The 26,378-nt window shown below is 42.1% G+C and overlaps 1 protein-coding gene across 1 annotated transcript; it reads right to left on the reverse strand.

Moving 5' to 3' along the window:
* Positions 1 to 14,286: 14,286 nt before the first annotated feature.
* On the reverse strand, positions 14,287 to 25,689 carry LOC131821334 (nuclear RNA export factor 2-like). Its single transcript, XM_059157362.1, has 21 exons — positions 25,562 to 25,689; positions 24,146 to 24,329; positions 23,758 to 23,911; positions 23,392 to 23,475; positions 23,172 to 23,276; positions 22,975 to 23,055; positions 22,785 to 22,854; positions 22,550 to 22,638; positions 22,322 to 22,429; positions 22,034 to 22,143; positions 20,597 to 20,633; positions 20,118 to 20,186; positions 19,976 to 20,031; positions 19,729 to 19,836; positions 19,552 to 19,610; positions 19,326 to 19,441; positions 19,191 to 19,233; positions 18,557 to 18,629; positions 17,820 to 18,002; positions 14,670 to 14,730; positions 14,287 to 14,531 (listed from the first exon to the last, which is right to left on the reverse strand). The coding sequence occupies exons 1-21, from the start codon at positions 25,572 to 25,574 to the stop codon at positions 14,487 to 14,489; spliced, it is 1,848 nt and encodes a 615-aa protein (XP_059013345.1). The 5' UTR covers positions 25,575 to 25,689; the 3' UTR covers positions 14,287 to 14,486.
* Positions 25,690 to 26,378: the final 689 nt, after the last annotated feature.

A 26,378-nucleotide genomic window follows, 5' to 3' on the forward strand; every position in this document is an offset into this window, starting at 1 on the left:
CTCTCTTCCTGAAAAAAAAAAAAAGAATGGGGTGGCAGCAAACCTTATCATGCAATGTATCTTTTTTTAGCTGAAGATAAAATTATCAGGACTTTTATATTTGTCATTTTATTGCTGTTGGCTATCTTTTCATAGGTTTGTTTGCATTCCTATAGTTTTCTATTAGATTTTTTGTTTTCATTTATTTATGTCTTTCCTGATTCAAGAAAGCTCCTGGTATACAAAGTTTGTGTTGTAGTAAATGTGAATAAGTTCCCTCTAATTTTTCATGCATCTTTTAATCTTTAAATCTCATTGACTTTTATGATGAGCTCATTTGACATTGTCAATTCATTATCAAAGTTTTAAAGGAGTGTTTTTAAAAGTGTTTATTGCTGAATTACGGAATTAATCATGATTTTATTTTACATTCTGTTTTATAACCTTCATTCAAAGTAGAATTTGTTCATCTTGCCAAATGAATATTTTTCCCTTTGAAAAAAAGAATTTAATTGGAGGCTCGTGCCACCTGGTGACCAAATCCAGAATTGCAGTTTGGTCTCACTTAAGCAAGAAGGCTGAGAAGGAGGTAGAGAGGAAAAAAGGCCTTCCAAAGCCCTCTGGAGAAAACTTTCTGGAGTTTATATGGCACAGGAAGTATTAAGCGGTGATGCAGAGCCCATGTGGCTCCTGTGACAGGATGTTTATTTTGGCCCTTCTTTCAAACAAATGAATGCATGTATGTGTGTGATTATAAATATATAGCTGTGTGTAAATTAAAAAAAAAAGATTTATTTATTTGAGAGAGAGCGTGGAGAGGGGCATGGGGAGAGGGCGGAGGGAGTGGAGAGAGAGAGTCTCAAACAGATTCTGCTACCTAACGCGGGGACTCTATCCCATGACCCTTAGATCCTGAACTGAAACCAAGAGTTGGACACTTAGCCATTTGTACCACCCAGGTGCCCCTGTGTATAACTTTCTTATTTTATAGTATATTTAATACATTTAATCTTCAGAAATACATGTTTCAGCATTACCTTTTTTTAGGTGAAATTCACTTTAATAATACATTTTATTTAACCAAATATATCCAAAACAATAAGATATTTCTAAGTTATGTATTTACCCTTTCTACTCATTTTAATAAATCCTTTTTAAAAAGATTTTATTTATTTACTTATTTATTTACTTACTTACTTATTTATTTATAACATGCGCGGTGGGGAGGGGAAGAGGGAGAGGGAGTGAGAGAGGATCTCAAGCAGACTCTGGGCTGAGTGTGGAGCCAGTTGTGGGGCTTGACCTCACAACCCTGAGATGGCGACCTGAGCTGAAATCAAGAGTTGGATGCTTAACTGACTAAGCCACCCAGGCGACCCAACATTAATTTTGTAAATAAAAGCACATCTAGGCTTATCTTATGCTGTCATAATTTTATCTTAGTTATTTTAGTAATTAAAACTCAGTGAACAGTGGCACCTGGGTAGTAGACTTGGTTAAGCATCTGACTCTTGGTTTTGGCTCAAATGGTGATCTCGGGGTCATAAGATCAAGCCCCGTGTCAGACTCCATGTTCAGTACTGAGTTGGCTTGGAGTTTCTCTCTCGCTCTTCTGTCCCTCACCCCATGTGTGGGCACATGTGCGCTCTCTCTCTCTCTCTCTCTCTCTAAAATAAATAAATATAACTTAAAAACAAATCAGCGCACATGTACCCTGAAGCCCCTGGAAACACTGAAGAAATATACATTTGTGAGAGGAATTATCTTGTATTCCCCTCTTAACTTCGATGTCCCACTTCAAAATAAGCAGCCAATATATTTGTTAATATTTTTGTGTGGGATTGTTGTCATTTAAATTATGACATATGTATATTCTTATGAAAATATGAATTTTTCAAAACTTAGGTCATATTGCACATTATTTTCAATACTTTTTTACATATTTATATATCTGATGTTTCTATTACCATTTACTTTCATTTAGTTTTTGGTGTGGTTGAGCAATTTTACACATGTCTGATTGCCATTTATTATTCTTCCTTGAATTATCTATTGGTAATGTGAACATGACTCTTTCAACTAGTCAGATTTCATTATATGGAAATTTATGGTATATTAATTATGTCTGTAAATTATGTTGCCAGTGCGCTGTGTCTGATACAGAACCCTCCATCTGCACTGATTCCATATCTGCCTCTTTTCCCCCTGGACTTACACTACTGAACTGTGACTGGTCCCTTCTTTTTTTTTTTTTTTTAATTGTGTTATGTTAGTCACCATAAAATACATCTGGTCCCTTCTGCCATTAGGGAGGTGACATATATCGGCACCCAGTTCTTACTTATGAGATCTAGAGCACTGTTCTAGGGGCATTACTTCTGTGTATATTGTGATCTCTTTGCTCTGACCCTAGGCAGTTTTATTCACTGGTCTCAGCACAGGGCTGTAGACACTTAAATATTGCAGCTCTTACTATGAATTGTGTGATTTAAAATAAGAAAGAAGAAGGAAAACAGTCATTTCAGAATAAGGGTAATTATTATTTTATTGAAGAGTGTTTCATAACAAGCTTTAAAAAAAACATTTGGGGGATTTTATTCTCTTAGCCAAATTAATATATCAGGATATTAATCTTGTGCCAGGATTCCCAAACCAACTAGAAGATACTCATTATTAATTATTTGATGCATATTCTGTTGTTTTTTCCCCCAGTATATATCCTAATAAAATGCACAGATATTTATCCAAATATAAATTATATATTTTACAAACTTGTGCCCCCTCTCTACATATCGTGTTGATATTTACCTGTTCCACTGCGAATGAGAGCTCATTTGACATTTTTTAAAAATTTCTTCTCAGTTTAACAGTATTCATTATTTTTGCACCACACACAGTGCTCCATGCAATACGTGCCCTCCCAAATACCCAAGACCTGGTTCCCCCAACCTCCCACCCCCCACCCCTTCAAAACCCTCAGGTTGTTTTTCAGTGTCCAGAGTCTCTCATTTGGCATTTCATCAGTTATATGGTTAGGCATGTTTTTAAGGATTTTATGGGGCATTTATGCTGCTTTGAATGAGCATTCTCTGTTGTAATCTTTGGCTCATTTCTGTTGATTGAAAGACTGAAGTTGTTAACCCTATACCTACAATGTGTCTTCCAAAAATTTTCTCCCACCTTTTTATATACTTTGTACTTTTAAATTTTGCTATGTACCATCTGTATAGCAGATATATACAGGTATAAGTATATACAGTATATATACATATACACTGTATATGTATGTATATATGTAGTATATATACACATACCACCATATATATACATATATATATATATATAAATATATATATTTAAATGTAAAAGCTGTAAAAGCTCATTGTTAAGGCAAAACCCTGAATAATACACTTAGCTCCATTAACTCCTTGCCCACATCACAGAGCAGAAAAGCACTGGCACTTTGTGTAATTCTAGGTTTTAAGCTCCTGAGCATTAATTTACAAGGTTATTTTCCCTAGGCAAAGTTACCTCACTTCTCATAACTCCTGTACCCTAATCTGAATAATGTCAACAATGAACAATAACTCGAATACCTGTCAGGATTAAGTTAAAGTATAAAGTACCCATCCGTTAAAGTCCCTGTGTAAATGTCAACAACCTTTTCTCAGGTCACCCTCCAAAAAGGGCAACAGCTCTGCTGTCACATCGACCTTGCTTAACACCTTAGAGACCCACTGGAACATGTGGTTCATACATCTGGTCCTCCTGGCACAAGGTTTCATCTCTATAATCAGTATCACGTTGAGTAGTCATGTGGTCATAGTTCTAGGAGAGTTTAAAACAATCAGTCTTCAGCTTTGGAAACCCAACCTCTCAAAGGGAAGCTGATGGGTATATTGTGGGAAGTGAGAGAGAAAGAACCCCATTCTTGCTCCTGAGTTGATGTGTGACTGGAAAAGCATAGTGCTCTGTGAGCCCAATTTGGTCATCTGTAAAGTAGGAATAACAATATATTCCTCACAGAACTGGTGGGGAGAAATGGAGGAAACCTATAGAAACTTCTGGCACATAGTAGGATGTGGATAAACATTAGTACTGCCCAGCCGGCCTCCTCCCTCTCATAAAAGAATTGACTCTTAGAGAAACCAAGAAGCATATCTCTCTTTCTTCTTCTTATGGAATCCCAACTCATGAAAGAAATTGAGGAAGACACAAAGAAATGGAAAAATGTTCCATGCTCCTGGATTGGAAGAATAAATATTGTGAAAATGTCTATGCTACCTAAAGCAATATACACATTTAATGCAATTCCTATCAAAGTACCATCCACCTTTTTCAAAGAAATGGAACAAATAATTCTAAAATTTATATGGAACCAGAAAAGACCTCGAATAGCCAAAGGGATATTGAAAAAGAAAGCCAAAGTTTGTGGCATCACAATTCCGGACTTCAGGCTCTATTACAAAGCTGTCATCATCAAGACAGCATGGTACTGGCACAAAAACAGACACACAGATCAATGGAACAGAATAGAGAGCCCAGAAATAGACCCTCAACTCTATGGTCAACTAATCTTCGACAAAGCAGGAAAGAATGTCCAATGGAAAAAGAACAGCCTCTTCAATAAATGATGCTGGGAAAATTGGACAGCCACATGCAGAAAAATGAAATTGGACCATTTCCTTACACCACACACAAAAATAGACTCAAAATGGATGAAGGACCTCAATGTGCAAAAGGAATCCATCAAAATCCTTGAGGAGAACACAGGCAGCAACCTCTTCGACCTCAGCCGCAGCAACATCTTCTTAGGAACAACACCAAAGGCAAGGGAAGCAAGGGCAAAAATGAACTATTGGGATTTCATCAATATCAAAAGCTTTTGCACAGCAAAGGAAACAGTTAACAAAATCAAAGGACAACTGACAGAATGGGAGAAGATATTTGCAATCGACATATCCGATAAAGGACTAGTGTCCAGAATCTATAAAGAACTTAGCAAACTCAACACCCAAAGAACAAATAATCCAATCAAGAAATGGGCAGAGGACATGAACAGACATTTCTGCAAAGAAGACATCCAGATGGCCAACAGACACATGAAAAAGTGCTCCATATCACTCGGCATCAGGGAAATACAAATCAAAACCACAATGCGATATCACCTCACACCAGTCAGAATGGCTAAAATCAACAATTCAGGAAATGACAGATGCTGGCGAGGATGCGGAGAAAGGGGAACACTCCTACACTGTTGGTGGGAATGCAAGCTGGTGCAGCCACTCTGGAAAACAGCATGGAGATTCCTCAAAATGTTGAAAATAGAACTGCCCTATGACCCAGCAATTGCACTATTGGGTATTTACCCTAAAGATACAAACGTAGTGATCCAAGGGGGCACGTGCACCCGAATGTTGATAGCAACAATGTCCACAATAGCCAAACTATGGAAAGAACCTAGATGTCCATCAACAGATGAATGGATCCAGAAGATGTGGTATATATACACAATGGAATACTATGCAGCCATCAAAAGAAATGAAATCTTGCCATTTGCGACAACATGGATGGAACTAGAGCATATCATGCTTAGCGAAATAAGTCAAGCAGAGAAAGACAACTATCATATGATCTCCCTGATATGAGGAAGTGGTGATGCAACATGGGGGCTTAAGTGGGTAGGAGAAGAATCAATGAAACAAGATGGGATTGGGAGGGAGACAAACCATAAGTGACTCTTGATCTCACAAAACAAACTGAGGTTTGCTGGGGGGAGGGGGTTTGGGAGAAGGGGGTGGGATTATGGACATTGAGGAGGGTATGTGCTTTGGTGAGTGCTGTGAAGTGTGTAAACCTGGTGATTCACAGACCTGTACCCCTGGGGATAAAAATATATGTTTATAAAAAATAAAAAATTAAAAGAAAAAAAAAAAGAAGCATATCTCTCATAGAGAGAATCCAGAAATGTAACAAAGAGAGAGAAACGTACAGACACTTACCTGGTGCATGAGCTTTGGTGTCATTCCTGTGTTGTGGGATGAATTAAGCAAGGAATTTTGAGAAAGGTAAGAAAATAAATTATTTTTATTCCAGGTGATTTCCTGTTTCCTTCTTTTCCCTTCTAGTTTGTTACTGGTGGAGAAATTTTTAGCTGAGTCTCAGAAAAAGAGAGCATATATGGGAACAAGCCAGTAAAAGGTCTCCTGGATAGAAGAGTAATTTCAGAAGGCCTGTACCCATGCCAAACCCCAAGATCTTGGGTGAGTGGGTCCCCCGTGCGGGCTGCAGCCATAACTCAGAAGAAATATAACATAGGAACAGTGGTTCAGGGAATGGGTTTTGCCTCCTGAGATGTAACTAATAACTAGAATAAGTTGTCTGTACACTCCATAAATTGCTTCATACTTGAACTGTGAAAGAAAGTATTCTTAAAAAAATGTTGTATACACATACACATATGTAAACACACATATATATTCATGCTGTAGGTGCCTTTATCTTCCATTTGATAACTTGATATAACATTGCGTTTTTCAGATGTATATAGGGCCTGATTCCTATAGTTCAAAGACACTCAGTTTTATTGCTTTACAATATTACACTGTAAGAATGAATCACAGTGTGTTTTGGGGACCACTTTTGAGGGACATTTTGTTTTTCTCCTACACTTTTGCTCTCATAAACAATGCTGAAATGAGCATTACTATAGATGAAGCCATGTGCCCACTTGCCAGATATTCTCTAGTTCCTTGCTACTCAAAGTGTGAGCCATGCAATAGCAGTTTTAGCATTACCTGGTGTATTAGTTAGGGTTTTCCAGAGAAACAGAGGCAATAGCTTATGTATGTGTGTGTGTATGTGTGTGTGTGTGTGTGTGTGTGTGTGTGTGTGTATGTATTTTCTTTTCTTACAGTTTCACTGAGACATTATTGATGTACAGCCTTGTATAAGTCTAAGTTATACAGCATAATGACTTATGTGTATCATAAAATGATGACAGTGGGTTTATTTAACATCTATCCTCTCATAGATATTTTATTTTTCTAATTTTTAAATTTTTAATTTCTTTAAAGATTTTATTTATTTGACAGAGAGAGACACAGTGAGAGAGGGAACACAAGCAGGGGGATTGGGAGAGGGAAAAGCAGGCTTCCCGCTGAGCAGGGAGTCTGATGTGGGGCTTGATCCCAGGACCCTGGGATCATGACTGAACTGAAAGCAGACACAACGACTGAGCCACCCAGGCACCCCCCCCCCTTTTTTTAGTTTTTTTAAAATTTAAGTTCAATTAGCCAACATATAGTACATCATTAGTTTTTGGTATTTAATAAAAAAAAAACAAAAACCAATTTTTTTTCTTGTACTGAGAACTTTTAGGATTTGCTCTCTTAGTAACATTCAAATACACCATACAGCAGTGTTAACTATAGCCATCATATTGTACATTACATCCCCACTACTTTTTAATGTTATAACTGGAAATTTGTGCCTTTTGATCACTTTCATCCAGTTCCCGGGCCCCCTCATCCCCTGCTTTTGTTAACCACAAACCTGATCTCTCATTTTTAAAATGAGTTTCTTTTCTTTTGTTTTTGGATTCCACATATAAGTGAGGTCATAGAGTATTTGTCTTTCTCTGTCTGACTTATTTCACTTAACATAATCCCTTTAAGGTGCATCCCTGTTGTCACAGACGACAGGATTTCTTTTCTATGACGAAATACACACACATCAACAACAGTGTGCAGTGTTCCCTTTTCTCCATATTTGCCAGCATTAAGTATCTCTTGTCTTTTTTTAAAAAAAAGATTTTATTTATTTACTTGAGAGAGAGGGAGCAGGAGCTGGGGGAAGGGAAGAGGGAGAGGGAGAAGCAGACTCCCTGCTGAGCAGGGAACCCAGCACAGGGCTGGATCCCAGGACCCTGGGATCATGAGCTGAGCTGAAGGCAGACGCTTAACCAACTGAGTCACCCAGGAACCCATATCTCTTGTCTTTTTTATGATAGCCATTCTAACAGGTATGAGATGATATTTCACTGTGGTTTATTTTGCATTTCCCTAAAGATTATTGATATTGAGTACCTTCTTTAAAATTATTTTTATTAACATATAATGTATTATTTGCCCCAGGGGTACAGGTCTATAAATCATTAGGCTTACACATTTCACAGCACTCACTATAGTCCATACCCTCCCCAATATCCATAACCCAAATATCCATAACCCAAACCCTATCCCTACCTCCCATTCCCCAGCAACCCTCAGTTTGTTTTGTGAGATTAAGAGTGATGTTGAGTACCTTTTCATGCATCTGTCAGCCATTTCTATATCTTCTTTGGAGAAATGTCCATTCAGGCTTTTGTTCAGTTTTTAATTGGATTGCTTGCACTTACTGGATTGTATGAGTTCTTTATACATTTGGGATAGTAATCCCTTATAGGGTATATGGGGTATATGACATATGATTTGCAAAATTTTCTTCCATTACATAGATTGACTTTTTATTTTGTTGTTGATTTTGTTTTTTTCCCATGTGCAGAAGATTTTTAGTTTGATGTGATTCTACTTGCTTTTTTGTTGTTGTTGTTGTTGTTGTTGCTTACACTTAAGGTGTCATCCCCAAGAGATCATGGCCGAGATTCATGTCAAGGAGCTTTCTTCTTTTTTTCCTAGGAGTTTTATGGTTTAAGTTATTACAAATTGTGTAACATAGAAGTCTAGTTTTATTCTTTTACATGTGAATATCCAATTTTCCCAACACCATTTATTGAAGCAATAGTCTATTCTCTATTGAGTGTTCTTGGCTTGCTTGTCAAGTATTAGTTGACAGTATATACTTGTCTTTATTTCTGGGATCTCAATTCTTTTCTTTTTTTTTTTTTAATTTATTTGACAGAGATCACAAGGAGGCAGAGGGGCAGGCGGTGGGGGGTGGGGAAGGGGGGAAGGGGTGGGGAGCAGGCTCCCTTCCCAGCAGAGAGCTAGATGCGGGGCTTGATTCCAGGACCCTGAGATCATGACCTGAACCAAAGGCAGAGGCTTTAACCCACTGAGCCACCCAGGCACCCCTCTCCTTTCTATTGATCTTTGTATCTGTTTTTACGCCAATGCCACGTAGTTTTGATTACTTTAGCTTTGTGATATAGCTTGAAATCTAGAAATGTGATGCCTCCCAGTTTGCTCTTCCTTCTCAGGATTGCTTTGGTTATTCAGTGTCTTTTATGGTTCTATATAAATTTGAGGATTTTTTTTCCATTTCTGTAAAAAAAAAAAAAAAAAAGCCCTTCGATTCTTGATAGGGTTTGCATTGAATCTATAGATAGCTTGGGTAGTATGGACATTTTAACAATATTAATTTTTTCCATCTATGAAACAGGATACTTTCCAACTTTTTGTGTTCTTCAATTTCCTAAATCAATGTTTTGTAGTTTTCAGTGTAGTGACCATTCACCTCCTTGGTTAAATTTATTCCTAAGTATTTTATTGTTTCTGGTGCTAGTGTATGTGAGATTGCTTCTTTTTCATTTGTTTCAGATTTTTATTTAAATTCTAATGAGTGAACATAAAGTGTAATATTGGTTTCAGGAGTAGAATTTAGTGATTCATCACTTACATGTAACACCAAGTGCTCAACACGAGTGAGCTCCTTAATATCCATCACCCATTTAGTCTGACCCTTGCCCATCTACCCTCTCTCATCCCACAGTTTGTTCTCTATAGTTAAGAGTCTATTATGGTTTGCATCCCTCTCCATTTTTCGCCCTCTTCCTCCATGTTCATCTGTTTTGTTTATTAAATTCCACATATGAGTGAAATGCTATGGCATTTGTCTTTCTCTGATTGACTCTTTCACTTAGAAAAATACACCGTAGCTCCATCCACATTGTTGCAAATGGCAATATTTCATTCTTTTTGATGGCTGGATAATAATATCACCTCTTCTTATTTTTTTTTAATGTATTTATTTGAGAGAGTAGGAGGAGGGTCAGGAGAGAAGCTTTAAGCAGACTCCTTGCTGAGCATGGAGCCCCATGTGGGCCTTGATCTCAAGAGCCATGAGATCATGACCTGAGCCAAAACCAAGAGTTGGATGCTCAACTGACTGAGCCACCCTGGTGCCCCTATACCAGCTCTTCTTTATCCATTCATCACTCAATGGACATTTGGGCTGTTTTCATGATTTGACTATTGTTAATAATTCTGGTATAAACATCAGGATGCATGTGCCCCTTTGAACCTAGTACTGTAATTGCTGGGTTGTAAGGTAGTTCTATTTTTAACTTTTTGAGGAATCTCCATACTGTTTTTCACAGTGGCTACTCAAGTTTGCCTTCCCACCAACAGTATAAGAAGGTTCCAATTTCTGCACATCCTTGTCAAAATCTGTTGTTTCCTGTGTTGTTAATTTTAGCCATTCTGACAGGTGTGAGGTGGTATCTCACCATTGTTTTGATTTGTATTTCGCTTATGATGAGTGATGTGGAGCATCCTTTCATGTGTCTGACGGACATCTGGATGTCTTCTTTGGAAAAAATGTCTATTCATGTCTTCTGTCCATTTCTTAACTGGGTTATTTATTTTTTGGGGTATTGAGTTTGATAAGTTTATAGACTCTGGATAGTAACTCTTTATCAGATATGTAATTTGCAAATATCTTCTCACATTCCATAGGCTGACTTTTAGCTCTGTTGATTGTTTCCCTCACTGCAAGGAAGATTTTTATCTTGATGAAGTTTCAATAGTTCATCTTTGCTTTTGTTGTAAAAGGGATTGTTTTCTTCATGTCTTTTCCTGATAATTCACTGTTGGCATATAGAGACGCTACTGGTTTTTGTATGTTAATTTTATATCCTGCCATTACTAATTCATTGATTAGAGTTAATAATTTTAAGTAAAGTTTTAAGGATTATCTCTGTATAAAATCATGCCATCTTCAAATAGAGATAACTTCACTTTTTCCTTTCCAATTCTGAGGCTTTTATTTTTTTTTTTAATACCTAATTTCTTTGGCAAGGACTTCTGGTACTATGTTGAGTAGAAGATGTCCAAGTGGGCAACTTTGTCTTATTTCTGATCTTTGAGAAAAAGCTTTTAACCTTTCACCATTGGAATGATGTTAGTGGTGGCTTGTCATATATGGCCTTTGTTATGTTAAGGTATGTTCCTTCTATAACTAATTTGTTATGAGTTTTTATTATGAACAGTTGTTGGAATTTGTCCAAGGGTTTTTTTTTGTACCTATTGAATGATCATGCAATTTTTCTTTCATTCTATTAATATGATTTATCACACTTACTGATTTACATATGTTGAACCATCCTTGCCTCTCAGGGATAAATACCACTTGATCATGGTGAATTATTCTTCAGTATGCTGCTGGAATTAGTTTGCAAGTATTTTACTGATATTTTTTATATCTATACTGGTCAAGAATATTGGCCTGTAGTTTTCTAGTAGTGTCCTTTTCTAGTTTTGATATAAAGGTAATGCTGGCCTCATAAAATGAATTTGGCAAGATTAAGAGTCACTGAGGGTTGCTGGGGGGAGGGGGGTTAGGAGAAGGGGGGGTGGGGTTATGGACATTGGAGAGGGTATGTGCTTTGGTGAGTGCTGTGGAGTGTATAAACCTGGCGATTCACAGACCTGTATCCCTGGGGATAAAAATACATGTTTATTAAAAAAAATTTAAAAAAATAAATTAAAAAAAAGAAAAAGAAAAAAAAGAAAAATTTAAAAAAAGATAAAAAAATGAATTTGGCAGTGTTCTTTCCTCTTCAATTTTTTTGAAAGAGTTTGAGAAGGATTGACATGAATTTTTCTATAGATGTTTGATAAGATTCACCAGCGATGCCTCTGGTCCTGAACTTTTCTTCATTTGATTTTTTTTAATGGTCATCCAATCTTCTTATGTTCAGATTTTTTTATTTTTTCCTGATTCCATCTTAGTAGGTTGTGTGTTTCAAAGACTTTTTTCTTTTCTTCTCAGTTGTCCTGTTTGTTGCTGTATAGTTGTTCATGCTTTTTTCCCCCTGAATTAAGGAGTTGGCTCCTGCTATGCTATTGTGGAACCTGACAAGCCCCAAATCTTTAGGATTAAGCTGGCAGGCTGGAGACCTAAGGAAGAGCTACAGTTCAGTTTTGAATGTAGTTTACTGGCAGAATTCCCTTTTCCTTCAGTCTTTTTTCTATTCAGGCCTTCAAGTGATTAGATGCAACCACCCACATAATGAAGAGTAATCTGCTTTGCTCCATGTCTACTGATTTAAATAATAATCTAATCCCAAGCAATCCTCATAGAAATATCCAGAATAATGTTTAACCAAGTATCTGGGTACCACAGTCTACCTAAGTTGACAAATAAAAGTAACCATCACAACTGGGATCCTGTTACAACTGCAAAATTTCAGACCCTGCCACAGACATTCACCCTCCCTAACCCCCAGAAATCATACCATCCTATCATTATTTTACTACCTTTCTTTGATGCAGGTTAGGGTGCTAAGAACAGCCAGACACCATTTCCCCCTTCTTTATTTTATTTCAGTAAGGGTGTGAGACAGTGCCCAATCTTGTATGATCTAGGGCCAAGGCTTCTGCCCAGGGTTATGGTCACTGAAGAGGTGATGTGTTCACATCCAATGACTGACTGTCTCCAGCAAAAGTTAAGGGTGGCAGAGTCATAAATAGTAGTGCTTGAAGAAAAATTATGTGATCTTTAAAGAAATGGTACCATTCAAGTCTTATGAGCAGGTAAATAAAATCCATATTTAGAGAGATAAGCAGCAGTTATACACTAGAGCTAGGGGTGGAGTTTCCAGGCAAGGATCTTAGGGATAAGGGCATCTCACTGAAGCTGTCCATAAACTTGATGCATTTGTACTAGGTGGCCAAGGGAACTGGGAGAATTGGCAGAGGAAAGAGTTCATGGAAGATCATGGCATCTGAGCTAGCTAGGGAAGGAGGCCAAGGATGTGGAGATGTAGAGATGAAGCAGTAAATGAGGTAGAGAAAAGAAGTAAAGGGGCACAATGATGTAGAGAGAAGCAGTAAAGGGGCCATGCCATGGGTTCCATGGTCCCTTGCCATGAGGGAACTCAGACAACTCAGAGAGTCAATTAGAGCCATACACCACAAATGCTCACTAACATGTGAAACTGCCTCTATTCCTCACAATGCAGGCTCGGTTCTCTGGGTGAGCAGAATGAGAATTGTCTTTGAACACTGAAGTACTATATAGAATAGAATGGGATTACTCGTTATGTAATGGCAATTATTCCCTTGGTTCATATATCTAAGAAATTCACACACTCCTATATGAATTCTTCATGTAAATGTACAGAAAGAACTGAAAAGTGGCAAGTGGTAGCATATGACTTATGTGAGACCTGCCAAAGATGCATAACTTGTACACTGGTGGTACCTCACCTGTACCATAATTTATAGGATGGTAATGTGAAATTTGGTACTGCTATTATTTTAATTTCAAAAATTATTCTTGCTATGGTCTAGAGTCCAAACGTTATAGAAATGTGGAGAACAAATTGCACAAGGGTCCCTTGCAACTTCTGCCTGTGATTCTGAACTTTCAATTGCTGATCACTGAGAAATGTCTCACAGAATCAACCATAAAGTGAGGTAACATGCTATTGCGCTTTGCCTGGAAGTGAAACTAAATGTCTGATCCCCCTCAAGCACACGGACACGGAGCACCTTTGTCACCGCTCTAAAAAATGCACTGGGCAAGCAGGTTGACTCTCCCTCACTCTCAGGAGCTAAAGTGAGACCCCTCCCACAGTGCACCTTCAGAGAGGGGAAGGGGGCAGTACAGTGGATAGATGAGAAGACAAATGCAAGCGTGGTGAGAGGTGTGAAAAGGCCCATTTCCTATTCACCTGTGTGCAAGTTATAAAGTTATTGATGGTATGCCTTTGAATGCATCCAAGTGATTAGGAATAAGAAGTAAATACATGTGAGTCCTCATCTTCCTTCCTTCCACTGAACTCACTAGCTGGTAGGCAGCCCTTGCAAAGCCCCTATTGTTCCAGGCCACATGCCTGCTTCTGCAGGCCTCCAGGTAGAGCATCTGAGTCACACTGTTTCCAAAGGCCAATCCCTGGACTTAGTGTGTGTACCTTCTCAGCAGAATTTACTGACATATTACCTGTGGAGTCAAGCCTGTGTACCTGCTGTGCCAGGGTGAACAATGTCGGGAAGAGGACAGGGCCTTTCAGTCCTGGACTCGCTGGTTCACGGTTGGGGCAGGAGAAGAGCGATCCAGGACACACAGCATACAACGTGCAACATAACTCTTTATTATGAAAATAAACAGTGATCCTGAGTGGGGAAAGTACGTGGAAGAACTGATCCTTCAGGTGCTTATGTTACCTGGCCTGCAAGGTAATTTTGATTTCTTGGTCAGCCAGGCTTCCATCCCCAGTCATGGGTATAGCCTTAGGCTGCAGAAAAGAGAAACAGTGATGACGTGGACATCTAAGGCTTCTTTTAGGTGGTTTGCTTGAAAGCCTCCTCTGGGATCTTGCCCTCATTCTGGAGGGAAAGAGTTGGGACATCAGAAGAGCCAGATCCGGAGTTTCATTCCCAGGCCACCCAGCCTCCATTTTCTTGGCCTTACTGAAGGCCTAGAAATGCCCATCGGTAGCCCGCTTAATGATTCCCAGACCTCACCTTGAGCATAGTGAAGACCTGACCAGCTCTGGTATAGTTCCACTCGTTGTCCTGAAGGCACCTGGAGAGGAAGAACAGGTGATCTCCATTAGTACCACAATACAGACAGGCTGACCGTGGGATGCTAAATCAGTGCCAGTTCTTTGCTGGGATGCATGTACCGGAATGATCACTATGTGCAATGATGAGGAAAGACCTAGTGAAAATGTCTATCACTGGCATTCATGCCCATTAGAATTCAAAACAGAAAAATAGACCTTTCCGAAAGAAAAAGGGAACTTATTATATATTGATAAAAAAAAAAAAAAAGATGTTCAATACCCAACTTTTGTAGCAACATGGACAGGACTGGAAGAGATTATGCTGAGTGAAATAAGTCAAGCAGAGCGAGTCAATTATCATATGGTTTCACTTATTTGTGGAGCATAAAAAAAAGCATGGAGGACATGCGGAGTTAGAGAGAAGGGGGTTGGGGTAAATTGGAAGGGGAGGTGAATCATGAGAGACTATGGACTCTGAAAAACAATCTGAGGGGTTTGAAGTGGCAGGGGGGGTGGGAGGTCGGGGTACCAGGTGGTGGGTATTATAGAGGGCACGGATTGCATGGAGCACTGGGTGTGGTGAAAAAATAATGATACTGTTATGCTGAAAATAAATAAATAAATAAATAAATAAAAAGATGTTCAAGAAAATAAATGGGAAATTTAAAAGTTCAAGTTTCCAGTCATTTTTATTGAGATTGTGTGCATACCATTTTATTATTTTTGCACGCACATACCATTTTAAAGCGTACAATTCAGTGTTTCCTTAGTATAGCCACAAGACTGCACAACCATCACCATGATCTAATTCCCAAATAGTTCTATCGCCTAAAACAAACAAACAAACAAACAAACAAAAAACAAAAAAACAAAAAACCTCCTCCTTAAACATTAGAGATGACTATTCCTCCCCTTTCCCCAGACCATGGAAACCACTAATCTGCTTTTGGTCCCTGGGGATTTGCCTGTGCTGGCCCCTTCATATAAATGGAATCATGTGATATGTGACCTTTTGAGGTTGGCTTCTTTCACTTAGCATGTTTCCAAGGTTCATCCATGGCAGGGCATATAACAGAACTGTATTCTTTTTTATGACTGAATAATATTCTACCATGTGAACATACCAGATTTGTTTATCCATTCATCAGCTAAAGGACATTTGGGTTGTTTCCACTTTTTTTGGCTATTATGAATAATGCTGCTATGAACCTTCCTGTACAAGTTTTAGAGTGAACAGATGTTTTCATTAGATACTTGGGCATGGAATTACTGGTTCATAGGGTAACTCCATATTTAACATTTTTGGGAACTGCCAAAATGTTTTTCCCAACCACTGCTCCATTTTATATCCTCATCAATAATACATAAGAACTCCAATTGCTCCACATCTGCACCAGCACTTGTTGTCATTCATTTTATTGATTAAAAGCCATCCCAGTGGGTGTGAAGTAGTGATTCACTGTGGTTTTAATCTGCACTTCCTTAATGACTAATGGTGCTGAGAAGTTTTTCATGTGCTCGTTGGCCTGTCGTATATCTTCTTTGGAGAACTATCTATTCAGACCCCTTTCCCACTTTTTAAAATTGGGTTTTTTATCCTTTTGCTGTTGAGCTGCAAGGGTTTTTCACATATTCTTGTCAGATATGTGATTTGCAAATATTTTCTCCCATTCCTTTGGCAGGATTTTTACTCTTTTGATAGTGTCCATTGGTGCACAACAGCTTTTAATTTTGGTAAAGCCCAATTTATCTGTTTTGATTTTTGTTTTTTGTTTTTTTGTTTTTGTTTTTGTCTTTTTGGTTGCTTTTGCTCTTGGTGTCATATATAAGAAACACTTGCCGGGCGCCTGGGTGGATCAGTGGGTTAAGCCGCTGCCTTCTGCTCGGGTCATGATCTCAGGGTCCTGGGATCGAGGCCCACATCGGGCTCTCTGCTCAGCAGGGAGCCTGCTTCCTCCTCTCTCTCTGCCTGCCTGCCTCTCTGCCTGCTTGTGATCTCTCTCTCTGTCACATAAATAAATAAATAATCTTTAAAAAAAAAAAAAAAAGAAAAGAAACACTTGCCTAATTAATGAAGACTGACACCTATGTTTTCTTCTTAGATTTTTAATAGTTTTAGCTCTTAAACTTTAGATCTTTGACCCATTTATAGTCTACATGTGTACATGATGTGAATCTGGGGTCAAAATTCATTGTCTGGCATGTGGATATCCAGTGGCCCCAGCAGCATTTGCTGAAAAGACTATTTTTTTTTTTTAAACAGATTTTTTTCAGCACTCTCACCGACTATCAGTTGACTGTAAACGTGAGGGTTTATTTGTGGACTCTCAATTCTACTCCTTTATTCATGCACTGTCCATATGCCAGCACCACATAGTCCTGATTACTGTACCTTTTTAGCAAGTTTTGAAATTAGGAAGTGTGGGTCCTCTAACTTTGTTCTTTTCTCTCAAGATGCACTTATGTATGAAGTTTAGGATAACCCTGTCAATCTTTGCAGAGAAGGATTTTGACAGGGATTGCATTGAATCTGTAGATTGCTCTAGGTATTACTGCCATCTTAACAATATTAAGCCATTTAGCAATATTCCAACCCATGGAAATGGGGTGTCTTTCTATTTATTTAATTTTTTTCAACAACATTTTATGGATTTCAGAGTATAAGATTTGTGCTTCTTTTGTTACATTTGTTTCCAAATATTTTACTACTTTGATGCTATTGTAAATGGACTTGTTTTCTTAACTTCATTTTTGGACTGCTCATTGCAAGCACATAGAAATGCAAATGAGTTTTGTATAGTGGCCTTTTATCCCTAACCTCGCTGAGTTTATTAGCTCTATTAGCTTTTTGGTGGACTCTTTCAGATTTTCTATATATAAGACAATGTCATTGAGCATTATACTATTTTTTAAATCCTTCACATATATAATAGTATGATACCTTCTCCATGGGCCCACTTTCTTTCTTCTTTCTTTCTTTTTCTTTTTTGGAAGCAAACTATTCCAAAATGTTACTTTTCCAAATTTCCTGCAGTGTCTTTGATTCAGGGTCCCCCACCCAAGTCATTGCCCCAACTCATCCTTCTTCCCATGCACACCCACCACTCACTTCTGAGACCACTCGAGTTTCATCCCAGACTGAGTGGAGAAAGCATACACCATTTCCTGCTGCTCCTGGGAGAGGGTGGGCATGGAGCTGGAGGTCAGTGTAGGCTCTTGGTTGGAGAACGCATTCTGAGTCTCACTGGGGGTGGCATCTCTCACAAACAGCTCATCATTCACGATGCACAGACTGAAGGGAAAATGGGCCCTCAGACAAGTGGACGAATGTACAACTCCACATCCCCAACAATGATCCTGCTCCCACTGCCCCTCACCAACCAGATTCCTTCCATACCCCTTCTGTGCCTTCCCCCCACCCCAGAGTCCTTGGCTAGTGCTTCCACCCCTCCACAGAGCCCACCTTTGCAGGGACTATCTACCAAACTCACTAGATGTGTACTTAACCTGCAACCCAGGGTTGATTTTATACCCACATTTATCCCTTACAATAGCCCAAGGGAATGGGCAGTCTAATCCCCATTTTCCAAGGAGGACAATGCATCACAGAGAGGTCACGTGACTTAACCAAGATCTCGCACACATCCAGTGAGTGCTTGGGTCAAGAAGAGAACCCAGTGCTCTAACTCCAGAGCCCATACTCTTAACCACCAGATCAGACTGCTCCTTGTATCTACCTGTTGGCTTTCCACAATACTGAGAAAGCTAAGATGTCTTCACCACCACGCTCCCACACCCCTGAGCCCAGGCTGGGATGAACATTCCCACCTACAACGTAGCGCTCACCTGGAATTGCCAGCAGGGATGGCGATGAAAGTCCGGGTGAAAGCGCGAACAGAACCCTGAGACTTTCCCTCCACTTCAACAACAAACAACAATACCCTCTTAGAGTCACACATACGTCACATGCCCACACGGTGTTCCTCAGTCAGGGTCTGCTTTGGTACTCATGCTGAAGGGGACAATTGTTCACTGGGAGTCAGGGTGTCTGGCATGGGGATGGCAACAGTAGGGACAGTCTACTCCCAGTGACAGGGCCTCTACCAGGTGGCAGGTGCTGTGACAACCACTCCACAAGTTCATTTGATTTATCTGAGAGGTGGTTATTGTTAGCCCCATTTTGCAAATGAGGAAACTTAGAGGTTAGGTAGCCACCCCAAGTAGCTCTCAGAATAAGGATCTGGAATGACAGCCATGAAACTCCACAGACTGTGTTCCTAATGCTCAAGCTGTGTGGGGCAGACCGGCATAGAGCCAGTTCGGACCAGGATGGTTTGGGGACAGAGTGGAGGCAGGAGAACACAGCAGGAGTAGGAAGAGAAGGAAAGGGATCAGGGAAGCTGGGACAGTTCTGAGAGGGAGCCCAGCCAGCGGGGAGGGAGCAGTGGGGCATTTGGGGAGGGGCTCTGTGCACACTCACCCTCCTTGAACACCCCGTTAACAGAGAAGCAGAGCATCTTCTCCTGAAAGGGAAGAGCCCAGGTGCTAAGTCACCTATACTTCCTACCCACCCATGGCTTTCTGGGGCTGCCCTTGGGAGGACGAAGGTGCTCACCGTCTGGAACCACATGTCCACCAAGAAGGAGCTGAGATCGTGCTGTGTTTTGGGCAGCACACAGAGGGAGCCCACGATGTCACATTTTGTATGTTTCAGTGGCTGAACACACAGGGCTAAGTGGGGGAGGAGAAGTAGGCAAAGATTGGGGGTCGCCACACCCTGGGACCTATAATTACCCTGCACATCCCCTTTCCATGCCCAGTCTTCCCCATCACACACGCACAGGGGTCCTTGGGCTTCTTCATATTCCTGCTTTCCTTGAAGTACTCGCACAAGCTGCTTCTAGCAGAGAAAGAAGAACAGAAGGTGGTGGTCTGGCCAGTGTGGCTGATTCCAGGAGCTGCCCTGTGTCTGCTGGGGAGCCACAGGGCCCAGGAACAGTCTGAGCTTTGCTACTCACGGGGCTGAGTCCTCAGGGCTGAAGGGAATGGCCAGGGAGAAGCAGGCCTCATCATGGTAGGCATGGAGAAGACCCTGACGGTCTCCAGAATCGTAGATGAAATAGTACCTGTGGGAGAGTAATGAGGACAGTCTATTTCTGTGGTCTGGACCCCAAATGAGATTTCCAGACCCAGTCAGCAGTTCTGAGCTTGGGTGGCCTCACCCGTCCTAGCCATCTCCTTCTCCAGATTCCCAGGAGTACTTACTGCTGCAGGAACTGCAGGACTAGACTCTTCAGGGCATCAGATCCTTTGTAGCTTTCCTGGAATCAAAATACATTTGAGACTATGTGGCTGATAAAACCTCCCTTGTAATAGCCCAAATGTTGTTTGATCAATTTTCCCTCACCTTGCAGGGCTTTAACAAGCAGGGTGTGTCAGTATCAGTGATAACTGGTGGTGATAACTCCTGGCCATCCTGGAGAAGGGAAGAAGAAGTCAGCAGGGGAGACCAGGGAGGTGGCCCTGGATGATCAGGGGAAAAGGTGAGCCCAAGAGAGGGTGAGGGTCAGAGGTTAGGTATGAAAGCGCACTGGAAATTACATGGACAAGATTAGAGTGTGTGTCTTCAACATGACGTCTGGAAAGTATTTACTATTATATGCAACTATTTTTCTGGGGGGTGGGTGTGTGTGTGTGTGCGTGCGCGCGCGCGCACGCACACATTTTTCCAGAGAGCATATTCATGTCATTTTCAGGAGTCCTGGTACCCTAAAATAGAAAAGGGTCTGACACAAACATGTAATCTAGAGAAGACCCAAAGAGCTTGAGAGCAGGTGTGGTGGTGATCAATGTTAGTAAGAGACAATGATGAGTGTAGTCACTTACCAGGCGTAACAACTTAGGAAAACAGTCCTTGATGGCACTGTCCAAAATCCAAAATAGGAAGAAGTGACTGATAGGTCAGGGCTGCCAAGCCTCCCTCCTACCCTTTCCCTCCCTTCCCCCACCCCTCCTTTCCACTGGGTAGCTTCCACCTAGACTGCTCTGACTCCCTTCTTCAGTGCCACAAGAAACAACATGTGGAGCCCAGGCTCCAGGGCTGCCTTCCCCTCCCTGCTTCCCTTTCTTCCTCCAAATCCCCACTGAAGACTCTAGAGAGAAGAGGGAATGGAGTGGGAGCCCAGCGCTCTGCTGTATCACGAGGGGTGCAGCATTCTGCAGGACCATGATACCCTCCCACCCCAGGGATGGCCCAGAATGTTGGGGCAGGGAGGTTGAGTGAGGCAAGGCCCATGAGGCATGGAGGGAGAAGGAGGGGGATGAAGACAGAAGAGGGAGTAAAGGTAGAAAGGGAGAGGTGGGAGAGACATAGGGGAACCAGAGACAAAGGAGGAAGAGAATGCAAAACAAAGGGAAGGGAAAGAGGCCCTACCACAGTGGTGGGGATCAGGAGGAAGAGAGAAGAAGGGTGCAATGGCTCCCTGGCTGCAGTCCTTTCCTGCATCTGCCTTGGCTGGCCCTGGCACCCAAGGTAGGAATGGAAAACCTGCAGGTATTGGTGGGGCTGGGGGCCCATTGCATGCTGGCTGAAACTTTGTCACCTGTGTGAGCTTAGCCTGAGCCAGGCATGGGAAATGAGGCAGCCACGGGGGCAGGAGACCTTTCCTGGAGGGAGTAGAGGGTCAAGCCCCAGATCAGCATGGAGCTGGGGGTCTGTGGCCCCCTCTTTTGATCACCACCTTCCCTCCTAATGGCCCTTGTGCACCGGTGCCTGTCACTTTTGGTTCCTGGCCTGAGGAAATGTGCCTATGCTGGGCTACCCAGGGCTTTTCTAAAGAACCAATTGTGATGATGTGATGTGTGGAGGGAAGGGAGGAGGAAAGTGCTTCTGAGAGCAGGTCCCCTCTCAGAACAAGGGAGGGAAGTCCCATCTTAGCAGGGAGTAGGAAAGCCTGTCTCAGCATGAGGCCCCAGGACAGAGGACCCATCTCAGTCCAGGGCACCAGCATCTGGCTCAAGGCTGGTCACTCCTGGTCCTGGGGAAGAGGAGGGGCCCTGCTTCCTGGAGCACACTCTTGGAGGGCATGCTAAAGAACACTGAATGCAGAGAGGTGGAAAGAGACCCCAGACCAGGAGAACAGGTGAGCAGGTCAGAGGAAGGAAACTCCTTACAGGTGAGGGACAGGGAGAGAGGAGAAGGTGGGGCCTACAGTCATTCCCGAGGACCAGGGCTGCAGCTTCCTGCATACCTGCATTCTCAGGGACAGTTCAGACTTCCAGGCCCAAAGGTCCCCAGGAAGGGTGACAGGGATTCACACTGACCTTATGTAGGTGGGCTGGTCTGGAAAAGTGTCACACAGGGGGTTCCCTTCTAGCCAAAGCTCTTCAAGCTCTAGCCCTTTCATCTTGTTTAACTCCCACACCACGTTCAGCTGAGAAGGACGGGGAAGAAACAGGAAAGGAATCCCAGGGAAAGGGACACACACAGGCACCGGCACCCCCAGCCCCCACCTTTCCACAGAGGTACCTTCTCCTGCCTCCTGCCACCACTCTGATGAGCACTACCCACCCACTGTCAACCCCAAATCTGATCAGGCTCCCTCTTCTCACTTCATTTTTGGAGAGGTTCAGGATCTTGACTGTGGGGACCATCTCTATGATGTCAGACAGGCCATCCAGCCCATACAGTTTGTTGTTGCTCAAGTTCAAGGACAACAGCTGTTGGTGAAGAAGAGTTAGAGTGACAGTTACTATCTAGGGCCTCAGAGACAACTCTGTCCTCCACCCCATGTGTTCCACCCCCTACCATTAATAACAGCACTGGGCCTAAGCTCTCACCTCGGGATAATTTTCTTCTATGATCTGCAGGGTGGCAGTCATGCAGTTTCTTCGGTTCAGGATTATATCTATATCATGGCCCACCAAGTCTTCAGGAAGCCGAGAGGAGGCAATCAGAAGGCTGAGAGCAGTCCAGGACCAGCCCAAACCCTCCCCACATCGCCATCCCTCAGTCTCCCTCTCAGAAAGATCCCTGTGCCCTCACCTACCCAAGAATTATTGCTGTCAAGTGTACCTGGGTCAAAGCGGAGACTCTGGAGGTCAAGAGCTTGCTGGGAGATGTCATAGCGTTTGTTCATGGTCAGCTGCAGTGAGAGACGCAGAGAGCCACTGGGAGGCTCTGGTGGGGATAAGGAAATCAGGGGCTCGAGGAAGAAGGGGTGGGTCTGGGTGTGGGCACGCAATGGGCCTTGAGTCTGCATTACCTTTAGCTGCTCCATTTCTTCTGGCTCCAACTTATACCTCACAGAGTAGGGTACAGAGGAGGGATTGACAAAGATAGTTATCTGCAGGAAGGAGAGGTGGGGTAAACACCAAGAACTTTCATTCCAGAGAAGATAACCAGCCCCTGCCCTGTCTTCCTGCCCCAGGACTAGGGAGAGGTAGTGCCCTCAACACATACCTTTCGGTTCTCCTCATCATAAATCTTGTAGCTGACATCCTTCAGTGCAGAGGCAGTGCCAACACCCTGGACAAAGAACCGAGCCTGGTTTTTCACGTAGTGAAACTGCAGGAGGTGGGGGGCAACAATAATTTTGGAGGATAGAGTCTTCTGGCTCAGTTGGCTTCCCCCACCCACACTTCCCTGTGCCCACTCATCTGGCTTCACCATCCTCTCTTACATCCACTGGAGTGAAGGGGACACTGCAATGGCTCTGGATTGAATTCATTAGCCATGTCTTGTCATACTTTCTCCCATAGGGAATCTAAAGGTGAGAAGAAGGGATGGGAGTTAGGAGAGACAACATAGAATTAACAGACCCAACAGCATTCTTATCTGACCTTCTATATTGAGCTGCATAGGACTTTGAAAGAAGGGACCACTGGCATTCTTTCTTATTTTCGTGCCAAATATGGATCTCCTAGACCCTCCAATGGAGAAGAGAAATCTCCTCCAAATAATTGACGTAAGGTTGTTTAATGTGCTCTTCCTTTTTTATAAGGTTCCAGGATAGTCTACCTAATGCAGACCTTGCCAAGACACTCACGGTGATCTTGAACCAGCTCCCTGGGTTTCCGTCTTGTGTGTTCTCCCCCATTCCTCTCCTTGGAGTTTTTCTATCTCTCCACATAGTAATACGGATATGGCCTTCATTTTGCCATTTCACTCTCCTCTTGTCACGCCGGGTGCTATAGGGAGTGCTGTGGAAGGGAAGAGGAAAGACAGAGGTAGGGCCATAAATGCTAAGAAAGTCTTCTTCTATACACCCTCACCTCTCTGTCACCAGGACTACAATTAGGATCTCTTAACCATTATTCCACTTCTGGCCTTCTTTCAGTCTTCCAGTGAAAGAAGAAAAAGAAGACCAGGGAGAGTGAAAGAGTCGCATAGTCCCAGGGGCTGTTACATGCAAGCCAGTCTGCCCCGTCACTTACTGTCTTATTTGGGGGTCCTCCCGGGCATCTCTCATCAGCACACTTCCATCATCCTCCTGGAGGTGTGAAGGCTGAGGCTCATATCCACCACGTTCATAACGAGGGTTCCTCCTGCCAAAATTACCTCGGAGAGAACTCCAAACGTTCTTTCTTCCTTGAGGTGAGCTATCACCATCATCGTATTCTCAAAAGGGGAACAAAAATACAAGTTTGAAGACACATCAGTGGTCCACTTACCATGTACCCATCTTAGGCTAACACCATGGTAGGGCAAGCAAAGTGTTAACCTGCCCTAAGGGTCCAATCCCCCAAACCACAGAAAGGAAACTCCTCTGCTTGTCCAGATAGGAGAGCTTTATTTGACAGATGGCACCATCAGGGAGGATCTTGGGGGAGGAAGAGGAAGAGGAGGAAATTTTATTGAACCTTTTAAAGAATAAAGCAGGATTTATTTAAAAAAAAAAAAAACAAAAACCAAACCAAAACAAACAAACAAACAAACAAACAAAAACAGAGATCTGTGCATCCATGGGTTAAACTGGAAACCAGCCATACACTAGGAAGACATCTGAATTGTACCTTCTCTCAGGCCTGTCTAAAAGCCACACCAATACAAGGGTGGCAATCTCTCTCATGCTTCCCAAATTCAATCAGCCACCAAACTGATCCCACTAACAATCAGCAAGCTGTACTTCCTATGCTGGTGTACTTCAACTTTTAATGTCAGGTGGGACTGATGTAACAGCCTCCTAAGCTGTCCCCCTCCCTCCAGCCTTGTTGTCAACAATATTCAGTTTGAAATATCCAGAGTGAGTTTTCTTTTTGCCCACCCTGAAATGCCTTTCAGCTGAGGGGACAACTCTTCCTAACCTCAACTCCTCTATAACAAGGATCTGAATGACAAACTGGGATAATATGTCAACTACCATTTCCAAGTGTGTAGGGATTCTTCCTTTTTCATTCTATTATTGATTTCTAACATGGGTCCATTATGGTCAGAGAATGTGCTCTGTGTGATTTCAATTCTTTTAAAATTTGTTGAAGTTTGTTTGATGATCTAGCTTGATGAATATTGAAGGAAAAACTCATACATTGAAAGGAGGAAATAACGGCTCGTGGTCAGCATATGGCATATGGGGGTGTCAGAGTCATCTTTGAGAACTGACATTACTTCAGAAATAACGTTGTCAAGGGGAAAGTGTTAAAAGTGAGCCAGCGAACAGCTACAGCAGTCCTCAGACTGACCAGCTAAGTTGGGTGCCTAAACAAGGCCAGAGGCCTCCCTCATCAAGGTGAATCAGACAGGAGCAATCTCAAGCATAGCCTTGTTTTGGGAACCTCACAGGAGAGTGGGCATGTGATTAAAAAGCCAGAGAGACCACACACACACGTGTGTGCGCATGCATGTCCACTTACTGAAGGGTTGCATCTCAGCACGGTCCCCGTCTCACCGTCGTTCTGACAAAATCAAAGCCAGGAGCATCGGAAATCAGCTGGTGCCTCTTCCCCAGGCTGCCTGGGATCCCTCTCCGTCTCTACCACAGTATTAACTGATCCTCCCGCGAAGAAACGGTTGTGAGTATCCTTTATGACATCATGTGTGTTCACATGGTACTTACTTCCTGTGTCGGTTTGGAATTCTGCCTACATCATTGCTATGCCATTGAGTACATGGAAGTGGCATCCCTGCTATGGTAGGGAAAGAACAGGGTGAGAAGTAAACCAACACTTGCCCAGCAGCAACCAGCATTTGCTCAGTGTTGGGCAGACTCACTAGAGTTTTTTGACCTCCTCACAGAAGTCCAAAAATGATTGTGTCCACAATCCCTTTTCAGATCATGACTATTAGGCTCACAGGGTTTAGGTACATTTCCCAGGATTCCTCAGCTAAGACAGTGGTGGAACAGAAATTGTGTCCTCACCTTTTGGTCTGCCTCCACATCCTAAGTGTTCCTCTAGCTAGTGTGCTGGTTCTCCTTTAATGGTGGACTTTCAGATCTCAAGGACAGATTTCTGTGAGCAGACAAGGGATGACATTTTGTGAGCAGGTGTTAGTCACTCTTGTTTGGGTGGGTCCAGGTACCTTGGACCAAGTGGAGATATCGGTCTTGAACTAGATGAAGAAATCTGTTTGGATCACAGCATTTGCCGATTAGGAGACACTTTGAGGTGGCAGTGTCTGGCATATACTGGGGCCTAATTAGTATTCATTAAGTGAATGTTGTAGATTTGG

Source organism: Mustela lutreola, chromosome X (genome assembly GCF_030435805.1).
Source record: "Mustela lutreola isolate mMusLut2 chromosome X, mMusLut2.pri, whole genome shotgun sequence".
Lineage (NCBI taxonomy): Eukaryota > Metazoa > Chordata > Mammalia > Carnivora > Mustelidae > Mustela > Mustela lutreola.